At 35.6% G+C, this 19992-nt stretch overlaps 1 protein-coding gene across 1 annotated transcript; it reads left to right on the forward strand.

The window, feature by feature from the left end:
* The first annotated feature begins 2947 nt into the window (after window positions 1–2947).
* RBP2 (retinol binding protein 2) lies at window positions 2948–14100 on the forward strand. Its single transcript, XM_063338983.1, has 4 exons — window positions 2948–3061; window positions 8865–9043; window positions 12111–12212; window positions 13875–14100. Exons 1-4 carry the CDS (start codon window positions 2989–2991, stop codon window positions 13926–13928), a joined length of 408 nt encoding a protein of 135 aa, XP_063195053.1. The 5' UTR covers window positions 2948–2988; the 3' UTR covers window positions 13929–14100.
* Window positions 14101–19992: the final 5892 nt, after the last annotated feature.

Raw genomic sequence — 19992 nt, forward strand, 5'->3', positions numbered from 1 at the left:
TTTGGTTTTTAGCACACATATTGGAAAACCTGAAGAAGACACCTTCCTCCCACCATTCCCAGGGTTCAGTACATCCTATACATGGCATGCCCACTTATTTTACTGGTGGTCTTCCAAGGAAAAGATACTGAGAACAAAATAATTATGTCGATTAGGAGAGGGCACCTTTTCTTCATTTCCCCAAACTTATACTCACAGCAGAGAAATGAAATATTCTTTTGCCATTTTGAGAGTTTGTCTCTATGTATGCAGTATATAAACAATAAACACAGAGCAAATAGAATGATTTCTAAGATTTGAAGAGGATAAGTTAAAATTTTAAAGTTGAAATGTGATGAGAGGCAGGTCAGTATAACTAGCAAGACCCAAGAGAATGCTGAGGATACAGTGGGTCAGTGATCTTCAGACTTACAATTTTCTGCACGGGTGTTTAACAAAAAATGTGTTAACATCATCTGTACTGTCTCTTGGCTCCGTATGATTTAGGCAGGCATTTGAATGTGGTAGTGGCTTTACTGCCTATCAAGATATTGATTCGTAAACTGAAAATTCTCTTTGTGGACCTTAAGAAAACTCTCTTTAAAAGCTCGTGAAGCATCACAGAACTCTGTCAAGTCAATATTTCATGTTTTATTAATTCCCTACTTAGCCAATTCTTTGATTGGTTAAATTTAGTGTCTGTAAACCTCCTAGATGCGTATTTACCTGAAAAGGCTCAAAAGAGCTATTTCAGGCTGATGGAAAACACATGCTTAGAGAATTCATAATATGTAGTTTACAAAATACACACGCTGAAAAAAAAGTTATTTAAACAAGCAATAAGGGATGGGCATAAACAAAGCATCACTGTGAAAACGTGTACAATTATATGTGTATACTGTTAATTAAGGGCTTATATGTAAAGGGTGTTCTCATCTCATAATTTTCTCAGAATGTGCCTAGCTCTGCCTATCTATAGCAATAGAATGGTCTATTTTTTTATTAGTTCTTAATGGACGTTAATTGTTGATCATCACATGATACAGTTTCACTGACTTTTGCATCTTACCAAAATGACTGTTACATAGGAAGCAAACCACTTCAGAACTGAAATCAATGAGCATATAAAATCTCTCACCATCAGCTTCTAGCATATGCTGTGATTTTAGAAGTTGATTGTAGACATTCAATCCAATTCATTCCTCATAAATCCACCATTAGGCCTCTGGAGAGATAAGGTAAAACACGGAGTACCTGCTTATAAATTGGACATCATCCCTTTAGTACACTGAAGGAGAGAATGACTTCCAGTTGGAAAAACAATGTGATCATGCACTTAAAGATTATTATGCATGTGCACAAGGGAACTGATGTGGCTTACACAGCTGATTTTGAGTGTTTGTGAGTGGTTGGCTGAGGAATGATAACATTTTCTTTTTCTTGTTTTTCTAGGATCTTTTAGTATTATATATAAAATGTATAAATAATATTGTATTTATTAGTGTTGATGCAATGCGGAGGCAAAGAAGGTACACAAAGATACATAAAATCAAACTTATTGCATAAGTATTACATAATATCACTACAGAACAATGATTTAAGCACAAAGATTTTCAAATTTCACTTTCAACATAACATCATTCATAGTGTTTCATATAGAAATTCTTATAGTGGAAGCAAATACATAAGTAGATGTGTTCAGCCCAATACATTATGCTTGAAATGAGGCATATGTTTTAGAAAGCCACCCTCTGCCTATATAAAGATTTAAAACAGTGATTACCAATTTCACTGGGTAAACCGGTCAATAGACAAACTATATTCTACAGTTAAGAATGCGGATATCTTCCTATGTGCATTCACATAGGAATTCACCTAATTTCAGCTTTCAGTCACTGCAGTTCCTTGAGCCTTTGTCTGATGTCTGATTGAAAACCCTCTTAATATCTCCTGTAGGTATAGATCAAGATATTTCTTTTCCTTAAGTTAGTTCCTTAAGTATCACACAACACTTTTCTAGTAAAATTTTTAATAATATTCCCGTTTTTAAAAAAAGAGAGAAAGAAAAGCAAGGATTTTTTGGCTCCTAATCACTTCAATTATTCTATCTATAGAACCATCTGTAAGTTATCTTAAGTATCTAAAGCCAGAGAATTTAAAACCTTAACTTATATTAATTTGCTCTTAGTGCTTACTTTAAATTCTGATAAACTTCTCCTGCACATTCAAATTCTCCATTCACATTCTGAATGTGCTTATTTGCAAAACTGAAATCTTTGCTTTTTCCCCCAACAACGTAATGCTGCTGGGTGAAAAATACCTTTCTAACACAAATTGCTATGTTTCAGAGTAATTTAAAAAAATCATTTATGGGATAGGATTGATACTGATTATGATTGATTGTGATTTACTTTACATTTTCTAAACTTGCTATTAAAACAAAAATATGGAAGTGCAGTTGGCAAAAGTGTAGGTATTGGTATTTTGAAAATCAAAGGAAAACAAAAATATTTTCAACAGAAATATTCCCTTTTCTGCCCTGCCGTGCATTTGATATGCATTCGAGACTTCCATCAATTTTACATGGGAGCTCTGGGTATGTCAGGTCTGTAAGGCGGGTTCTTCATAGGGAAATGTGACACATAGAAAGGAACTGAAAAAGAGAATTCACCTTGGAAACTTGAACTGAGTTTTACAATTTGCCACTGTGTTCAACATATTTCAAAGGTATCCCATAATAGCTGGTAGTTCTTTACAAAGGTCACTGTAAAATCATATCCTGTATTACTACATATTTCAGAGTGTTCCGTGTCTCCCAGCTATTCAACTGAACTTTGTTAATGAAGGCGAAGTTTTCTAGGGTTATCACTCCGACCCTTAAACTGTATTATCTAGGAAACCATAAACCTTATAAAAAAAGATATGAAAAGGTTTATAAAACATTCTCTTAGCAGATTCTGTTTCCAGCCTCACCTTTTCACCTGAAGTTGGTTTTAAGCTCTTGCCACCATGCCTGCTGATTACAATGGAACGTGGGAAATGGAAACGAATGAAAACTTTGAAGGCTACATGGTTGCTTTAGGTAAATGAAAAGAATATTAACTATATAGAGATAAAGAGAAAATGCTTCAATTATAAATGAAATCCTTCTAAAAATTAATGAGACTGTTTCTGTAATGTGTGCTGTGGCATAAGGGTTTCTGCCAATCACATAAAAAATCAAATTATTGTAATGTGCTTATAACTGTAATGATCTAAGTATATATACATGAGAAGACTTGTAGCCAAAGATATTAATTTTTTTCAGACAAATGAAAAAACAGATACAGATGGGGAAAAAAAACCCAAACAGGCTTTCAGATACAGAAGCAGGTTTTTATTGCTGGTATATACTTACTGTAACAGTCAAGTCACAACCTGGTTGTCTCTGTTAAAGAGGAATAGGATATTCTGTATCACTAAAGCAACAATACTGTTTAGTACTTAATTAGTGGTTTGAACTAGTTGAAATTATATGCACCAGTTGCACAGTAAAGGCAATAAAAGCCTTCAAAGGCATTTAAAGATAAATGGGCAGATATTTCTGACAATTTTTGTGGAAGTCATCCTTATACAGCAAGGAGATTTAAGTCACAGGAGTTCTTAAACATATGTTTACATGGATAACTAAGCTTAATTTCACTTGGCTACTACCATCATTGATGACAACAATATATGTGTACATGCAAAAAGAGATGTTCTGCTTTTTAGGCAGCTTTAATTTACTACTTTCTTAGCCTCTTTCTCGTTAGAGGCCTGATAGCTACAGTTTGTGTATACATTGTATAGGATATTAAGCATGCTCTTTGTAGATGCTAGAATACCAAAACACTGTTAACTGAATGCAAGCAATATCCCTGTCGGTTCATATAAAGATCAAGTTTATGTTGTTTGTAGATTGATTTTTCCCCACACTGACAGACTCAATTTTTGTAATGAGTGTGAGATAATTTTATGAGAGAAAAGTCTTCTTTTGCTGCATCTATTATTTTCAATATAAATTGCCTTTCAAGCATTTTTGTTCTCATAAAGGCATAAACTTTTTGCTTCAGGACATTATGATTATGCAAGTAGCATGCAGGAGATTCTTCCTCTACTCATGTTAGCAGAGATGTAGATGTTTAGTTTGCTGAAAAGAATAAATAATAGAAGACATCAACACTCCTCAAGAATTTCTTCAGTACACTCTGGTTTGGCATTGAAAGAACAGCTATCACCTTTCTACCACTAAAGTAATGTAGCTGCATTCCAAAAACTGCAAAAAAAATGGGAGTTAGATTTATACATGCATGAGAAGTGTGATTTTTAGAATCCAGAATCTTCTTCCAGCTCTACAACATCACAGATGAAGGGCATAAAGGACCGTTGTTTCCTTAGCACACATGATGTCTATAAAACTTATACAAAAAAGTAGTCATTAGAATTGGCTAATTTAACCTAGATTGGAGATGTCTGTCTGGCTCTGAATCATAAATTAGCATGTGGCAAAAATCAATCCTGCATTTTATTTTTATGCTTGCAATTGATAGCCCTCAGGGGCCCAGCTGGGTCTATGCACTTCTCATTCCCAGATCTCTTGTTGTTTTCTATCTAGTGGTCATTGATTCTTATCTTCTGTTCAGCATTTTCTCTTCCTATTTCTCTGCCTTTCTACAGTAGCTGACACCACTCTAAGAGCGATGCTGATAAACAGGAGCTTTTTCAGGTCAAAGTTCCTTGCACATTTCATCAGAAGTCGAGATCAGACTTGGGGTTCCTTGTGCTTTGTTTAAAAGGTGTTGAGCCAAATTAATAGAGATCTAAAGAACTTGTTTGCTCAGATTCCAAAATAACTACTTGTAAAGATGTAGATTATAAAAACAATTCAGGGGTTCGAAATCAACAAGTACACTGTATAGCTATCTTCCACCAGATAAGAAAATGTATTTCTTAGGAAGAAGAGTCCAACACATAGAAGATAATCAGGTAATTAAATCTATACATTTTCAAGTAATTCTCAATGTCTACACTATTGACTGACTTAGGGATAACTACCACAAAATCCTTAACCGACATGAAAAATTTGATGATTTCACTGATTTTCTACTAGTTTTACTTTCATCAAAGAATCCTAACTCTACTTTATTTACCTGTTCAGATTGAAAGAGAAAAAATACACGTAAACACATAAAAATAATCTCTCATCATTATTCAACAATTGAAAAGCGTTATAATTTACTCAAAGCATCAATTCTTTTAAGAGAGAAAGGGAAGTTTCCCTATTCATAGTTTTTAGCCTTTGCATTTATGGAGAAAAGCTCAATAACTTTTGTCTGTAAATACTATACACATATACTTGTGAGGTACAAAAAAAATTATTTTTTAAAAATAAGAACTGTTAAGCCAATATCATGAATTTCAGGAGAAAGATATGCACTAACTGAATTAATTCAAGTGCTTGGGTTTGACAGTTATGCATAAAGAATAATTACTACTTTATATGGAACTGAAATTTGATTTCAGCATTAATTATGCCAACTGCAAGTGAGCCATGGGGCTTGCTTGTCTGGATGATATTTAACCCAACCCCTAGTTGCCACAAATTGACTATTCCAGGCTGTCTTCATCTACCTCAGGCTTCTCTCACTGCCTGCCTCAGCTTTTGGTTTTACCTGCAATTTTTTCTTCTAGCTCAGTTCTCTCTACTTTGTTTCTGCTTCAGTCCTGTCTCAGCTCTTTGCTCCAAGAACTGAATCACTTTTGTGGGGTGTTACTCTAACCACCAGCCACGGTGGTCATCTTGCTCTAGTTCTGCCTTGCGTCATAGTGATAAATTTCATTATATTTGATAATTTTCTTCTGATAATTATCTTCATGGAGATCTCTTTACTTTCTAGGTTTATTCCTTCTTTATTTGTTAGGATGCAAATTAAACACTTGTGGTGTGCTTATTTTCTTTCCAAAAGGATTTGTAATTATGGTGGTATCTTTTTATTTGGTTGTAGTGGCTATCTCATTATTGTTCCTTTCTTCCCTTCCAGGGTATCATCGGATGAGATTCTTGTATTGTTTATTTCAGTTGAGCTGTAACATTTCACTTGTGTTTGCCTTAAAATCCAGGAAAAAATGCCAGGAAAAGGATAGCACCTGCTAATAACATGCATTTCTTTGAATTTTAATTTACCCGCTGCAGAATTTAAACTGTGGTCTTCACTCAAATTCAATAAGAATTTAGTGTCTAGCTGTCATAATGCAAGTATCGATTATATCAGCTTCAAACTAAACTTCAATTATTATCATCCTTATATTCTGATCCTTTTATAACAAGTAATCTATTTTCCATTTTTATATTTTTTTTTGTACCATGTGCCAACATGAACAGGCCTACAGCAGTTACTCATTGCATCTCAGTGGCATCCTTAGAACCATTTCAGTCAGTGGATAAATTACAACTTTGTTATTATCAAATCAAGTGGATTTTTGATCCCTTTCTGATCTTATATATCCCAGTGGAAACTGGGAGAATAATGGATGGATTCAGCCTACAATGGGGTCTGGACTACAGGCATACAATACTGGGAAGCCTGCTTAAAAACCATAGTGACAGTTCATGACAATAAAAGAATTTGACCCACTCAATAGCCTGAAACAAAGCAAGAGGAAGAATGTGTTAGAATAAGGAATGCAATATAGATGTATTTTTCCTGGGAAATACTTTGATTCATTGCCTACCCTGGGCAGACTGTACTGGAGAGGTACTCACTGAACTTTCTGATAAAATTTTCAACCTACTCTCCCAATACAAATGCAAGCAACCTGTTGGGATGAAGGAGCTACTTGCACCAGTTGTCTGGATCTGGCCCTTCATAAGTACATCATGATTTTTTGTGCATACATGTATATATATGCTACAAGTTATACTAATTAAAATGTGCCAGTGAATTAGCAAAAAAAACCCCACCAAAAGCAATGCAAAGATGCATACGGCTATAGGTGATTCTCAGATGGGAAAGAATTTACATGGAATTGGTGAAAAGATATTCTTCTGCTCTGTTTCTCACAATTTTACATGTGTTTAATACTCTAAGTAATAAAGTTCTCAGGTTCAAAGCACAATGAGGTTTTATTTTTTTAAAATTCATCCATCCTTATAATTAATGCATACACGTTTCTATACTTTAATTAAAGAATAGTTTTGCCCTTTAAGCCAGAAACTTTGATTTTATCATAAACATGTTACAAAGCATTTTAATCTACTATAATAGAACAATATATCACTTTTATTGCTTGTATTGTTCAAAATGCAGTTATGAAAACCATGCTTTAATAAAACCTCCCCTGATTTTTCTCCAGGAGCTACAAGACTCATATATTAGTCAGAAATAGCATTTCTTTAGAAGTCTAGACATTTTTTTTCCTCAGAGAGAACTAAATTTTATGTTACCTGTCTATAAATCAGACCCAGAGATACCTTTAATCCACCACAGCAGATAAAATATACCCAAGAAGTCTTGAATATAAATACTGAACGAGAACATTATTCCCCATATCAAAAGTCACAATTTTTTTCAAGCCAATCCTCTAACTCAACTCAATTAGTACCTCACAAGTAATATAATGAATCTACCGAAAGAAAAAGGGCTCCATTAGTATGTGGCACTGCTGAGCTGACAATGATTAACTCGCATGTGAAACCACTAAAGGATGGCCAACAAACCAATACCATTTTTCAATCTCTTGCAGAAGCATGTGAGATTATTTCATTTGCATATAGCACCATAATAAGATTCACTGCCAGCTGGTCAGAAATATTTATTGCAGATGGTAATGCAGCTGGCATTCGGTGGATTGTCTGGGGCAAACTGTCATGATAGTAATACATATTCTCCTTTTGGTAACTTTCAATGCATTCAGTTGCAAGCAGTTGTTTACATTTTAATGTTAGTCTTCATCATGAACAAAATAAGGATGTTAAGGAGATCAGTACTGCTTAAAACATTGACAGAATATTAAACAGGTACTGTCAAATCCTGTAGTTTGACACTTTTTTGACTTTGAATTTGTCTCCCTTTAACATCTAAACTACAAATTATTTCTGTGTCTGCTGTCTAAAAATAACAGATAAGTCATGCTTTTATTTGATTGTTTCTTTTTTATTCATTAGTATAATTTTCATTATTTTTAAATTAATTAATTAACCTCTTGTATACTCCCACAGACTATAGGTTCCTCGTAAGAGTAAATTGCCAAAATCCTCTTGATTACATGCTCATTCTAACATGCTTATTTTCTGAAAAGGAATATTATTCTGAGATCCTTCTTTTAGGGGTGGCAAACATTTATAACCCTGCACATACTAGTACCCTCATATGCCTACATGATTTACACTGCATGCTTAGGAAAGGGAATGGCTCCCAGGCATAAGATGATAGTAGCACTCCTGGCATCCCACAGCTTCATGTGTGAATGAGGCCAAAAAGGCGATGTCAGTCTCAGTAGCCCCTGTTGTTTCACATTCTCCAAAAACACTGGAGATTTGGATGATTTAACATGACAGTGCCTGTTCACTATTGGTTGTATGTTGTAACTCTGCTTATAACATTCCCACAAATATCCCATTAATAAATAAATTTATAATCAGTGGAAGATCCTCAAATTGAAAGTCTACTTGCAATAATAAGATTATTTTTCTTTGAAATAATCTTTTTCTCTGCAATATGTTGCAGGTAAAAGTGTCATTTATGGAACAATGTTCCACATAAAATGTTATTTTTATGACGTGTAAATAGAACTGCTGTGTTTTTTTTATTTTTGGTAACAAACATTGGAATTTTCATTGTGATACTCTTTTTTCTGTTTTTTCATAGGTATTGATTTTGCAACTCGTAAGATTGCAAAACACTTGAAACAAACAAAGGAGATTGTTCAAAACGGAGATAATTTTAAAACAAAATCACTCAGTACTTTCAGAAACTACGACCTGGATTTCACTGTGGGAGTGGAGTTTGAAGAACATACCAAAGGACTGGATAACCGAGTAGTAAAGGTAAAAATTTGGTACCTGGTATTTGTTTACACTATAGTCAGCACCAGGACTGAGCAGTTCCAAAAATCAGCTGAATACATGAAAAAAAAATGCAGTGTTTTACAGACATCAGAGGATTTTTATAAAGCAGAAATAACTTGCATCTTGACACAGTTTCATTTCCTGCTACAAGCATTTATTATAAATGCAAATCAAAATGGTTACTCAGATATGTGAGGACAATCACTAATTACAAGGTTTTCTAGTAGGGGATTTTTCCAGCCTTCCTATGATACACCTTTTTCTATTTAGAAAGTAGCAGAAGAGCTGGATTTTTACCTATGTATCCTCCTCAATAAAACTGTAAATTCAACCCTTTGAATTTAGGACTTTCTGCGTGTCAATATAATTTTTCAGTTCTGAATGGCTAGGTTCACACTGTATTTTTAACCTGAGTCTGCTCAGCCTCAGTTGGACAGTTTAACAGTTGGACATTGTTAAAAATAAACCTGCACTTAGCTATTAACCTTAAGGGAGCTTTGGGAAGAGACAAGATAAAAATGTGAGCCAAAGCTACCACTGATATGGGTGGCAAACCGTTGGCAGTGGCAGACAGGCAAGGAGCCCCAGCACTGCATGCTTTACTATCTTTAGGATTATAGGAGTAACCTGAGCTCAAGATTCCCCTAGGAAACTATGGGCATATGTTCAGACACCTTTCAGTGAGATACGTGGACAAGTAATGTTTGGATCAAGGACCATATCGCATGTCAAACCATGCCCTACCTCCTATGACAGACCGAGTCTAATAAGTCTGTTCCTGTGAGGCATTCAAACAAGACTGTATCAGGGAAGTTAGTAAGGAAATCAACACATACAAGCAGTAATTAAATTAACTTACTGAATTCATCTTCATATTTCTGTATCAATACTGCTTCTGTTCTACTCTCTTCTCACCCCTAAAATACTTAAGCAAGATTTTCAAAGTTAGGAAGGGCAGTATATCTTAAATTTCCATTGACTGTCCCCATCAGAGTCTTGCTAATGTTGCATCACCTGCCTGTCTTTGTCACCATTCACTGAATCTACCTGTATCAACTCCTCCGCCAATTACCGCGGTTTTATTTTTCCACTCAGCTCTCAGCTTTCTTGCTCTTCTCCAAACATACGCTGTCTTTTCCATCAGTTTCTTCTCAATAAACAAGGTTCCATAACTTTTTGCCAAACTCTGAGAAGCTGAGATCAAAGCTCACTGTCAACAAGACCTGTTTTGTTTTGGCAGTTGCCACAGGAAATTGGCAGCATAAAGGACATGTTTACGTTTGAACTCATATCATCCTTCAGTGGAGTGGCACAAATTTAACACAAGACATTGTTTATTCACTATGGATCACTTTTCATTCTCAAACTAACTTTGTGCAGTGTAATTCCTATTACTTCTTCCAAATTATTTCTCATTCACAGCACTGCAAGGCATCAAATAAGACACATTTTTTTCCAGAGTCCTGAATATCCCTATCTCTAAATTTTCTTCCTGTCACTTTCTCCAGTGAGCACTGGGTGGGATATATTCCTGTGACAGAGTTTGTGCTTTAAAACATTGCTCCCACATCTGTTTAGATCAGCTGAAGGCATTACAAAGGATCTAAGGACGTGTTAGTTGCATCGCTCCTTAAATCCATAGACTAATGCTCCTCTAGTGCTCTTCACCACTATCAAAGCCGCAGCCTGTCTGTGCAAAATCATTTCACTTGCAGACTATCCTCTTCATTATCAATTATTTGGAAGGAAGGAAATACAGCCCGTACAATTATAACCCTACCCAGTTTAATAATTTTTGCCTATTTATGCTTTTCTAAACAAATTATTTGTTTCTAAGAAGAGGAGAGGGAAAAAGGAGGCATGTCGTGCCACTGTTCTCTGGATTGCTCAAAAAGAATTTTCTGATCATTTTATTAACAAAACAATGCCTCAAACACATTGAAGTTAGATCAAGGCAGTAAAACTGCTAAGCAACATCTAAATATAAAGAGGGCATGGATAATTTAAAGAGCATGTAGCTTAAAAATTCTGTAAATAAGAAGTTAACTGAAATGAAATGAGTTTCGTCTCGTTATTAATAGAAAGCTCCCTCATAAGAGAAATAAATCATCCAGTGCTGAACTAGAAAGCGAATTAAGCTCCCAATACTCTTCGAACTTTTTAATAACTGAACTTCCACTGACTGTAACTGGTCTCTGATGAGGATTTGCCTATGATACATGGTTAAATGTCTCCCTAAAGTACAATGGTTCAAATCTAGAACAATTCAAACAAAGTTGCTTTGCATTTACTCTAGTGTATCTGAGTAGACAATCTAGCCTGTAAAGAGAGCTTTTCCTTACAGATATGGTCATATCTGCATACCCCATACCCTGTTTATTAGTAATAGACTCTGAATCACACCAAATCATGAAACAGCCGAGGATGGAAGGGACCTCCTGAGATTACCTAGTCCAACCCCTCTGCTCAAGCAGGGTCAGCTAGAGCACATTTTCCAGTTCATGAACATATCTCTTTAAAGGTCTTTTGTGAAAGTACATGAAAGATGCTATAAAATAAATAAATTTATTGTATGAGATGATAATAACTAACATATACTTCCTCTTGTTATTTTACGCAGAGCTAGAAACATGTTAGCGCAGCGCTAGTTGGTATAAGCCCCCAGGTCTTCACTCATGAAACCTTATAGTCTTTGTATTAATAGCTTTAAACAGCAAGAATGAAAAATACAATTTGCATACATTGCACAAGTATCTGTTAATTCACTCAGCAATTCACTAGTTAACATGAAAACTTTCTATTTGTGTATGTGAAGAAATTAATGCAAATGACAACAAAGCACTGTAAAAGCTTCACATCAAAACACTTGTCATCTTGAATGCATTCGGGTTTGCGTTGAATGGTTGATCTGGGGCTTTTTAGGAGGAAGATGGGGTATGATAGAAAGCAACTGTAATTGTGTCTTCTCATTGTTCAATTGAGCTTACTTTCACATATTCATAAATTTCTTGTTAACTTATCTGAGTTAATTATCTGATTCATGCAGACACTAGTGACCTGGGATGGTGACAAACTGGTATGTGTTCAGAAAGGTGAAAAGAATAACAGGGGCTGGAAGCACTGGATTGAAGGAGACCTACTGCATCTGGTAAGGGCTCCTATACAGCTACATAGCACATAACTGAGACTGCAAAAAAGTACGGTTTTCCATTTCGAAGGTTTGTTACTTGTTCTAGTTAGAATGGTCTTTAATATTTGGACAGCTCTGATCTCTGAACTCTAAGGAAATCCCCCCCTCTGCTACAACTCAGGAATGCTCAATTTTTTTCCACCTGCTCCCAATTAAGTCATAACCCTGCAGTGTTTTTTTTTCTCCACTTCACTGCTCTCCAGCTATTAACCCTTCTTGTTACATTGCACGTCTAACATCATCTCATTCTTATATAATTGTTGGTAGAAAAAAAAAAATACCAGTATGGGACAGATGGCAAGAAAAGTATTATTTTTTGTTGTGAAAGAAGCACTATGAAATTTTAGCATACTATGCTGTAATACAGATCAGAAACCTCTGGATACTCAAGAGGATCCTGCAAACAACCTACGCTGCAATTACTTTATGCTAGTACAATAAAAAAGACAAAACAGTCATACATCTAAGTTAGTAAGCTGTAGCCCAAAGATAAATGAGGTGAGTCCAAGAGAGGCCAGAAGACCCTGTGCAGGAAATAAGCAGTCGATGAAGTCCAGAATGATTGCAAAAAAATAGATACATAATAATAACGATTCCAGAGTTTCTTGGGAGATCAATCAATAAATGTGCATGGTAATGTTGGATGGTGCAATAGGTGGCTGCAGAGAGATTATGGAGGAAAGCTCATTGTTTCTATCTCATGGTTTGCATCTAGATATCTACTCCTTCACAAGTTTCCCTACAGATAGATAGCTGGTATGGCCAACCACATTGCCTCAAGTCTGTATGCTTGAAAGGTCAAAGCAATGAATTAAAAAACACTATCTGCCACCTAACTAAAAGCCAGCTATCCAGCACACTTTTTCAATGTGATTTTAACACATATTCAAACACTGACCCAACAAAGGTTCAACATGCCAGCACGAGGATTCAGGCTAAGATTTGTCGAAACAGAGGGACCAGGTAGATTCTTATAACAGTCTGCAGAAACTCTGTTGTGGATTTGGCCAACTGTTCACCAAAAAGCCAGCCTCAGTTCACCTCAAAGCCTTATTTGGCACAGGAATGCTGGCTAATCAGAAGACTAACCAAACTGACTCCCTTGCAATGTGCAGGTGTGACAACGTTTAAGAGGTCAGTTTTAACACTGAGCAAAAATGGTGCATTTTTCCGGCCTCTGAAAAATGGCTGGGTGTATCTCTGGACCAAATGTCCTCATCTTTTTAAAGCATCCTCCTTTTTTTTTTCATTTCCTTGTTTCATTGCTTCTCATGAATTATGAGGTAACGTATGAATTATAAACTATTAGAGTATATTGTTTTAATAACAGAGCATGAAAAAGCCTTGCATTAAAGACCAATGCATTAAAGAGCAATTTTAATGCATCTTCATATTTATTTTTTTTAGAGCTCAATTCAATTGTCAAAATTTAATTACTGCAACATGTAGTGTGTGCCTACTGATTGGTTACATATAATACACTATTCTTTCTGTTCTCTTTCTCATAAGCTTATCTTTTTAATGCAGTGGCTTAGTTGTAGTAATTCCTGGTGGGATCTGCTGTCTATGCAAAATACAATTTGTACCTCTATATACTTACTAATTTTTTTAATACTGTAGGAACTGACATGTGAAGACCAGGTGTGCCATCAGACATTTAGGAAGAAAAACTAAGATCGACCAGAAAGCCACCCAGATCTTCATCACACTATTATGCTGTTATGTTTTGTCTAAAAAGAAGAACCAAGCCAGATTTGCAATAATTATTTGACACTGCCACGTGAATGTATTTTGTGCATGTTTATGGAAACAAACACATTTTATAGAAATAGTATCAAACAGTTACAAACATCATAAATTCCTTTGCCTTTCAGTCTGGAGTTAAATAAAAGTAATTGTCTTTCAAATAATGCTTTCCTTCATCTTTGTAATAATTTCCAGAGGAATGTCCTTTAGCAACAAGGCTGAAAATTAACAGTCACAATTATCTCAACCACAGTATATCTCTCCACAGTGCTGTAATATCATAATATATTTGGATGACTGAGTAAAATTGGGCATTCATTGGACTGTTTCTATTTAATTTAGTCCTGGATCACTAAGTCCACAGTTTCAGGCAACAGAATGGCTCACTGAACACAATACATGGTCTTTCACATCAAGGTTATTCATTTGAATTTGGCCCGGGTCTATAGCTGCTAGTAGTTATCACCTGATAAATGTCTCATGGCCAATGCGAAATGCTGTAGCTCCTTAATACAGTCCTAACGTGGATTTTTGACAATGCTGCTAACCTCCAGTTAGAATTGGCATCCTACTAATAATCCCAGAGGAGAAGTCCACTGTTTAAAGCAAACTCTACATTTGCTCCATGATGTGAAAACTAAGGCATACATATGTCTATAAGAGAAAAACTGCAGAATATACACAGACTGCATGTACACTGTGCATAAAAAATACCCAGCATGCTGCAATCTTCATCTTGTACCTACCTTTCAGAGAATTTAAAAAGAAAAGTCATTTTCATGCAACTTTTCTCAGTTTTATTCAGGCTTTTTCAAAAGAATTCATGTTATTGGCCAAAGGCAAGTTTTAGTTAACCACGGATGGTAAGCACTGTAGATGGAAACTGAAATTATTCAACCAAATGTGTGCACATGTTCCACAGAACTGAAGAAGGACTTGTATGCCCAAAAGCTCATCTTTTTTTTTCCCAACTATACGAATTATTCTAATAAAATACACTGTCTTTCCTACAACCTTGCCTTGCAGATATATAAACTTTCACGTAAACTTTATCACCATTTCAATTCCCCCTTGTCCATGGGCCCCCATCTTCTGTTTAGTATGGGAGGAGTGGAAATTCACTAAACAGATCAGTGGTAGGGAATTAGAGAAAAGATGTGGAAAAAAAACTTTGCAGAAATGGAGGAATATATGTTTGCTCTGCATCCCCATCTGCTGCCTAGCCTACTTGCTGTCAATAGCTCAAGATAGGAAAGGGGTGAGACAGTCTCCCAGCTGAAAACAAGGTAACATTTGCAAAAGCCCAAATCTGATTAATATGTCACTAATACTTATATGGCCATAGGCATATAAGTGCATATGTAGGGATATTTTCATGAATTGGACTTTGCTTCTCCTGATAGAGGTTGACCTGCGTCAAACTTCCTGTGTACTTCAGTTGAGCAACGCTCTAATGTTAGTTCACATTGAGGAAACTGCACTTGAAGTTGGTAAACTCCTGTTCAGCCCTCACCTGGACTTTCCAGCAGAAACATATTTAATTCCTATTTCTAAGTCTCTGCTAGTTACTAGGCTAAGAAGTACCACAGTTCATTTAGCTTTCAAAATGATAACAGAACAAAGTAATCACTAGGAAACAAAATGTACTTATTTTAATCAGTGACATTTCTCATAGCTGGTTCTTGCCAGGGGTAAGCCTGCACAATGCAGGGTTTCATAACTTCACACCAAATCAAAAAACAAAGGAAAAGCTTTCATATATCACAAAGAACTATCATTAATTCACAAATGATGAGTTTGAAGATGGAAAGCAAGCATTGTTCAACTGATTTCTTATTATGCTTACTATTTTTATCTAATGGATATTATTGGGCAATAAATGAAATAGGCAATTTGGCACTTGAGTAGACTTTGATTAGGAGAAAACTAAATCTGACTTTATTTTTTTTGCCTATTTTGGAAAATAAAATTCTAGGCTTTTTAACAGGGAATGAGAAAATGTGCAAGGTTGTTTATGCTCCAAAACAACGTTTTCTTCCTACACATACTGATATTCAAGAACTTGTAGCGTCCTTTACAACTGTATGCACAGAACTGGAGACAGAGGAGATATTCATTGTGCTGCATTATAATTACTTCCAAAGGTGTACTTGTTTGTATCATATTTGTGATGTTAGGTTGGTCTCTAAGCTGTACAAAGTCCCTTATCTCCTTGTCATCAGATTAAATACTTGACTGGAGGAATGGACCTCGCTGGTAAATCAGAGAATGTTCATTCATATTTTTTCAGCCCTCTGGCATGCAGTGCTGTCTCAGCTGTTTTGAAGGATTACCATTTGCATTGATTCTTTTCCTCGTAGAGAATATTACCCAAATACAGCTAACTGTAAGGGAATTTACTAGCAACCTTCCGATCAAAAAAACAGAAAAGCCTGTACTACAATAAAAGCACTTTCTAGTGAGTACAGTACTGGGCAAAGGGTCAGACATGTCACTAGACTATTCAAATGACAATGACAAAGGTGTGTGTAGGAAATGTTTATGTTCGGGTTTCTAAAAATCCTCTGCATTGGGCCAATTTTTCACCCTAAAAGTCAACTAGCAATTTTTTAGCAATTGTTAAAAGAAGAAAGCAATACTGCAAGCAAACACTGTAGAATAATGTTGTAAATGCTCCTACCAATAATGTTGTGTGGCTGGTTCCGATGATGCTATCTTTCTGTTAAGATCTGAAGGGTCACCTAGGAACTATGTGTACAGAATGGCTTTCAAATTTGCCATGAATATCCTACGCGTTTTGCTGATTTGCTGCTTGTGAAAGATATCTATTCCATTGCCATCTGTCAAAAAGTCTGAGGTTTCTAAATCAGCATTTACTTCAAGATCTGATGAAGACAAATAAAATTTCAGGAAAAAAAAATTTTTTTAATTACATGTGTTTCTATTCTTTTTAAGCAAGGATACATATTTTTCCTTAGTGGGGAGAGATTAATAGAAAGGATTTCTTCTGAAGGTTTTTTCCCCACTAGAAAACATTCTTTTCAGGTTTAATTTGTGACTGATTTGAAGGGCAGAGGTTGCAGATATTTTAATTTCAGCTTGCTCATTACACTTGTTATGCAGATGGTGAAGACTTAAAATTGCAGCATGGAAAATTCAGGTAGACATCAGGCAACATTTCTGTACTGAAAAGATAATGAAGGACTGCTGGCAGAGGAGCTTGTGGAGTCTCTATGGTCCAACCATAGTATCCACTTTCTTCCATCAGCAAATTAAGCTGGGTCTTTATTGTACCTGTAGGAATAGTTAACAAAAAGACTGCCTGGAAGATCTCAAAGATATTATAGTCTTGCCGTTTTTATGAAAAAAAAAAAAAATAATGGCCAAACAGAGTACCTGCAGTAAGAGAAAGGCTACAGCACAAACTCATGTTTACCAAGACCCAGAAACCCTAAGAACCATTGGAAGTTCTCTTTACCTGTTTTCATGTTGCTATACTTTGGATTACTGCTGTTTTTAGTTTAGGTAACAGTCTGTCTTAGAAGGGCTTTCTGAAAATCTGATAAACCCTTCACAAAGGCTGTTCCTGTAAATTTAGTTGTGACTTCAGAATTAAACCATGGCAGGAAAGTTAAATAAGATATCTTCCTGTGAAAGCTGCCAAGGGCATTCCTTTGAACTGCTTTTAATATGTAGTGTCCTTTGCTGCCTTTCACCACTCTATTTTCTTATAGTTTTTTAATTGTTTCTTTCTGTCACCTCTATTTCATTCACTTTTGGATTTATACATAAATACATTTACACACACACAGGTATTTACATTCTGGGGGATAGTGGTTCATTAGCCTCATTTGTTAAGAAAATGAGGCATAGGTGTTCACAATATTTGTTTACCCACATCCCCACAGCTTTTGAACCAACTGCTCAGTGTAGACTGGCCAATCAAATCTGCCAAAGGATAAAGACTGTCTAAGATATAAAAGTTCTACAATTTTATATGAAAATGAATGGCCAGATAGAATGCTTCAGTAAAAGACAGGCTACAGGGTAAACTCATGTTTATCAAGTCCCAGAAAAATCACTTAGGATAAAACCAGGATAAATGCCTGTAACTTGGAAAACCTTTGACTGGAGTTCATATCTTGATACCAATGGATTCAACCATGAGACAAAATCCATAGGAAACCAAGCTTCAGTAGTTCTGCTGCTCAGAGTAGTACTTGTTTTATTGACTACCTTATAGTAATTAATATTTTTGCTACTTACTCAATTCTCCGATTTGTCTTTTTCTGGCTATCTATCTCTAGTATCTGATCACTTGTATTTAAAAATTTTCTCATCTGTTCCTACACATGTGTAGGGGAAAAGAACTTTAATAACAGAAGAATAAGTATAGGTTTTTCCTGGAGGCGCTGTAAAGACAAAGGCTGCTTAAATTTTCTGGTGGTCAGACTAAAACAATGCTCTTCCAACATGCCATCCAATGCGTAGTCCTAAAACCCAACTGAATACTTTAGTATGTCTTTTCAACACATTAATTCATTGACTGAAAAATACCTTACTCCATGGTCGTACATTCTAGCTTGATCAGAGAAAGGCTACTGAGCCTTTGTCACAAAGGTGAGTAAAGACTTCGTAAAATCAGGTGGCATGACGAGTGAGCCAATACTATATTCTGAAAATATATAATTTTATCTTTTCTTTATACCTTTTAAATTAGATTACAACTTTTGAAATCATTATAAGGGCCTCTAACTGTAGATTGGAGACAGTTTTGCAAGCAGTTCTACTTAAGCAGGGAGGACTTCTGTGGAGTCATTTATTCCATTCAGACAGATCCTGACTCAGGTCACGCATATCTACTGATAACACAGAATATAGACTCTGAAGCTGCAGAATTTTATGCATTCAAAGTATCAGTGTCAGAAAAATGTGTATTACTATTCACTGTTATTTATATCTGCTTCAAAGATTCAATAACGAAAGAGTGCAATAAATTTCCCGAATGTTTAGGAACAAGGTTTTTAAGTTAAACATTTTTCTTCTCACTTAGATGTTCAAAACATGCAACTAAAAATAAGAGCATGTGACATATGGCAATTTTTTCTATTATCTAAAAAAAAAAATTTACATTTTTTTATATAGATACATATCACACTGTATTTCTTTAAATAAATCACCAACAACTTAATCTAAACTAGACTTTCACTTTCTAAACATTTTGGGGAAGCCAACATCAGTAAAATAGTCGGGAATAACACCTGGAAGATGAGCCTTACTGGCTAGAGGATTAAGGCAGAGTCGTATGGCTCCCTTTGTGAAATAACAGCCTTGGTTCTCTAAAAACACAGATTGCTGTTTGCTACTAATGGGTGCCTTGAGTAGCATTACAGCAAATTGCTTTCCTTCATGGCATAAACTGAATACACAGAAAACATGAACACTTAGTTAAAATGTTAGCACATCAAAAGTCACTAAAGGAAAATAACTGTTTTCCAGAGAAGGGCCTTGTATGATCATAATTGAACTATTTCTGTTTTAGTGAACTTGTGCCATTTAAAATGGGAAGCAGAACCAGATTTTCTACTGCCATGCTGATTGCATAGTCATTCTGCAGCAGTGCAAAATGAGTGCTGACTGTGACTAAATCACAATGGCAGGAATAAATTAACCATTGGCTATTGGGCTGCAATGTGGTCCCCAATGGAGTCTAGATAGCTCCAGCCCTTGCCCCAGTTTGAACTTCCAGATACATCTGCTCACAGCAAGAGGGTTATCAGACTGTTTTGGTTACACCTCTTCCTACCTGACTCACCTCGCTTAGCTTGTGTTGTACCTGCACTATCAGATTCTACAGGGGCAATGCAGTACTACAGGAGAGTAATGTTTATCAGGAGATGATCTCACACCAACTGGCTGAACTCTTTCAATGGAACAAGTAAACTCAAAGGAATTGCAGCACATATTTTAGTATAGTAGATTAAACCTCTGT

This window comes from Chroicocephalus ridibundus, chromosome 6 (assembly GCF_963924245.1).
Source record: "Chroicocephalus ridibundus chromosome 6, bChrRid1.1, whole genome shotgun sequence".
Lineage (NCBI taxonomy): Eukaryota > Metazoa > Chordata > Aves > Charadriiformes > Laridae > Chroicocephalus > Chroicocephalus ridibundus.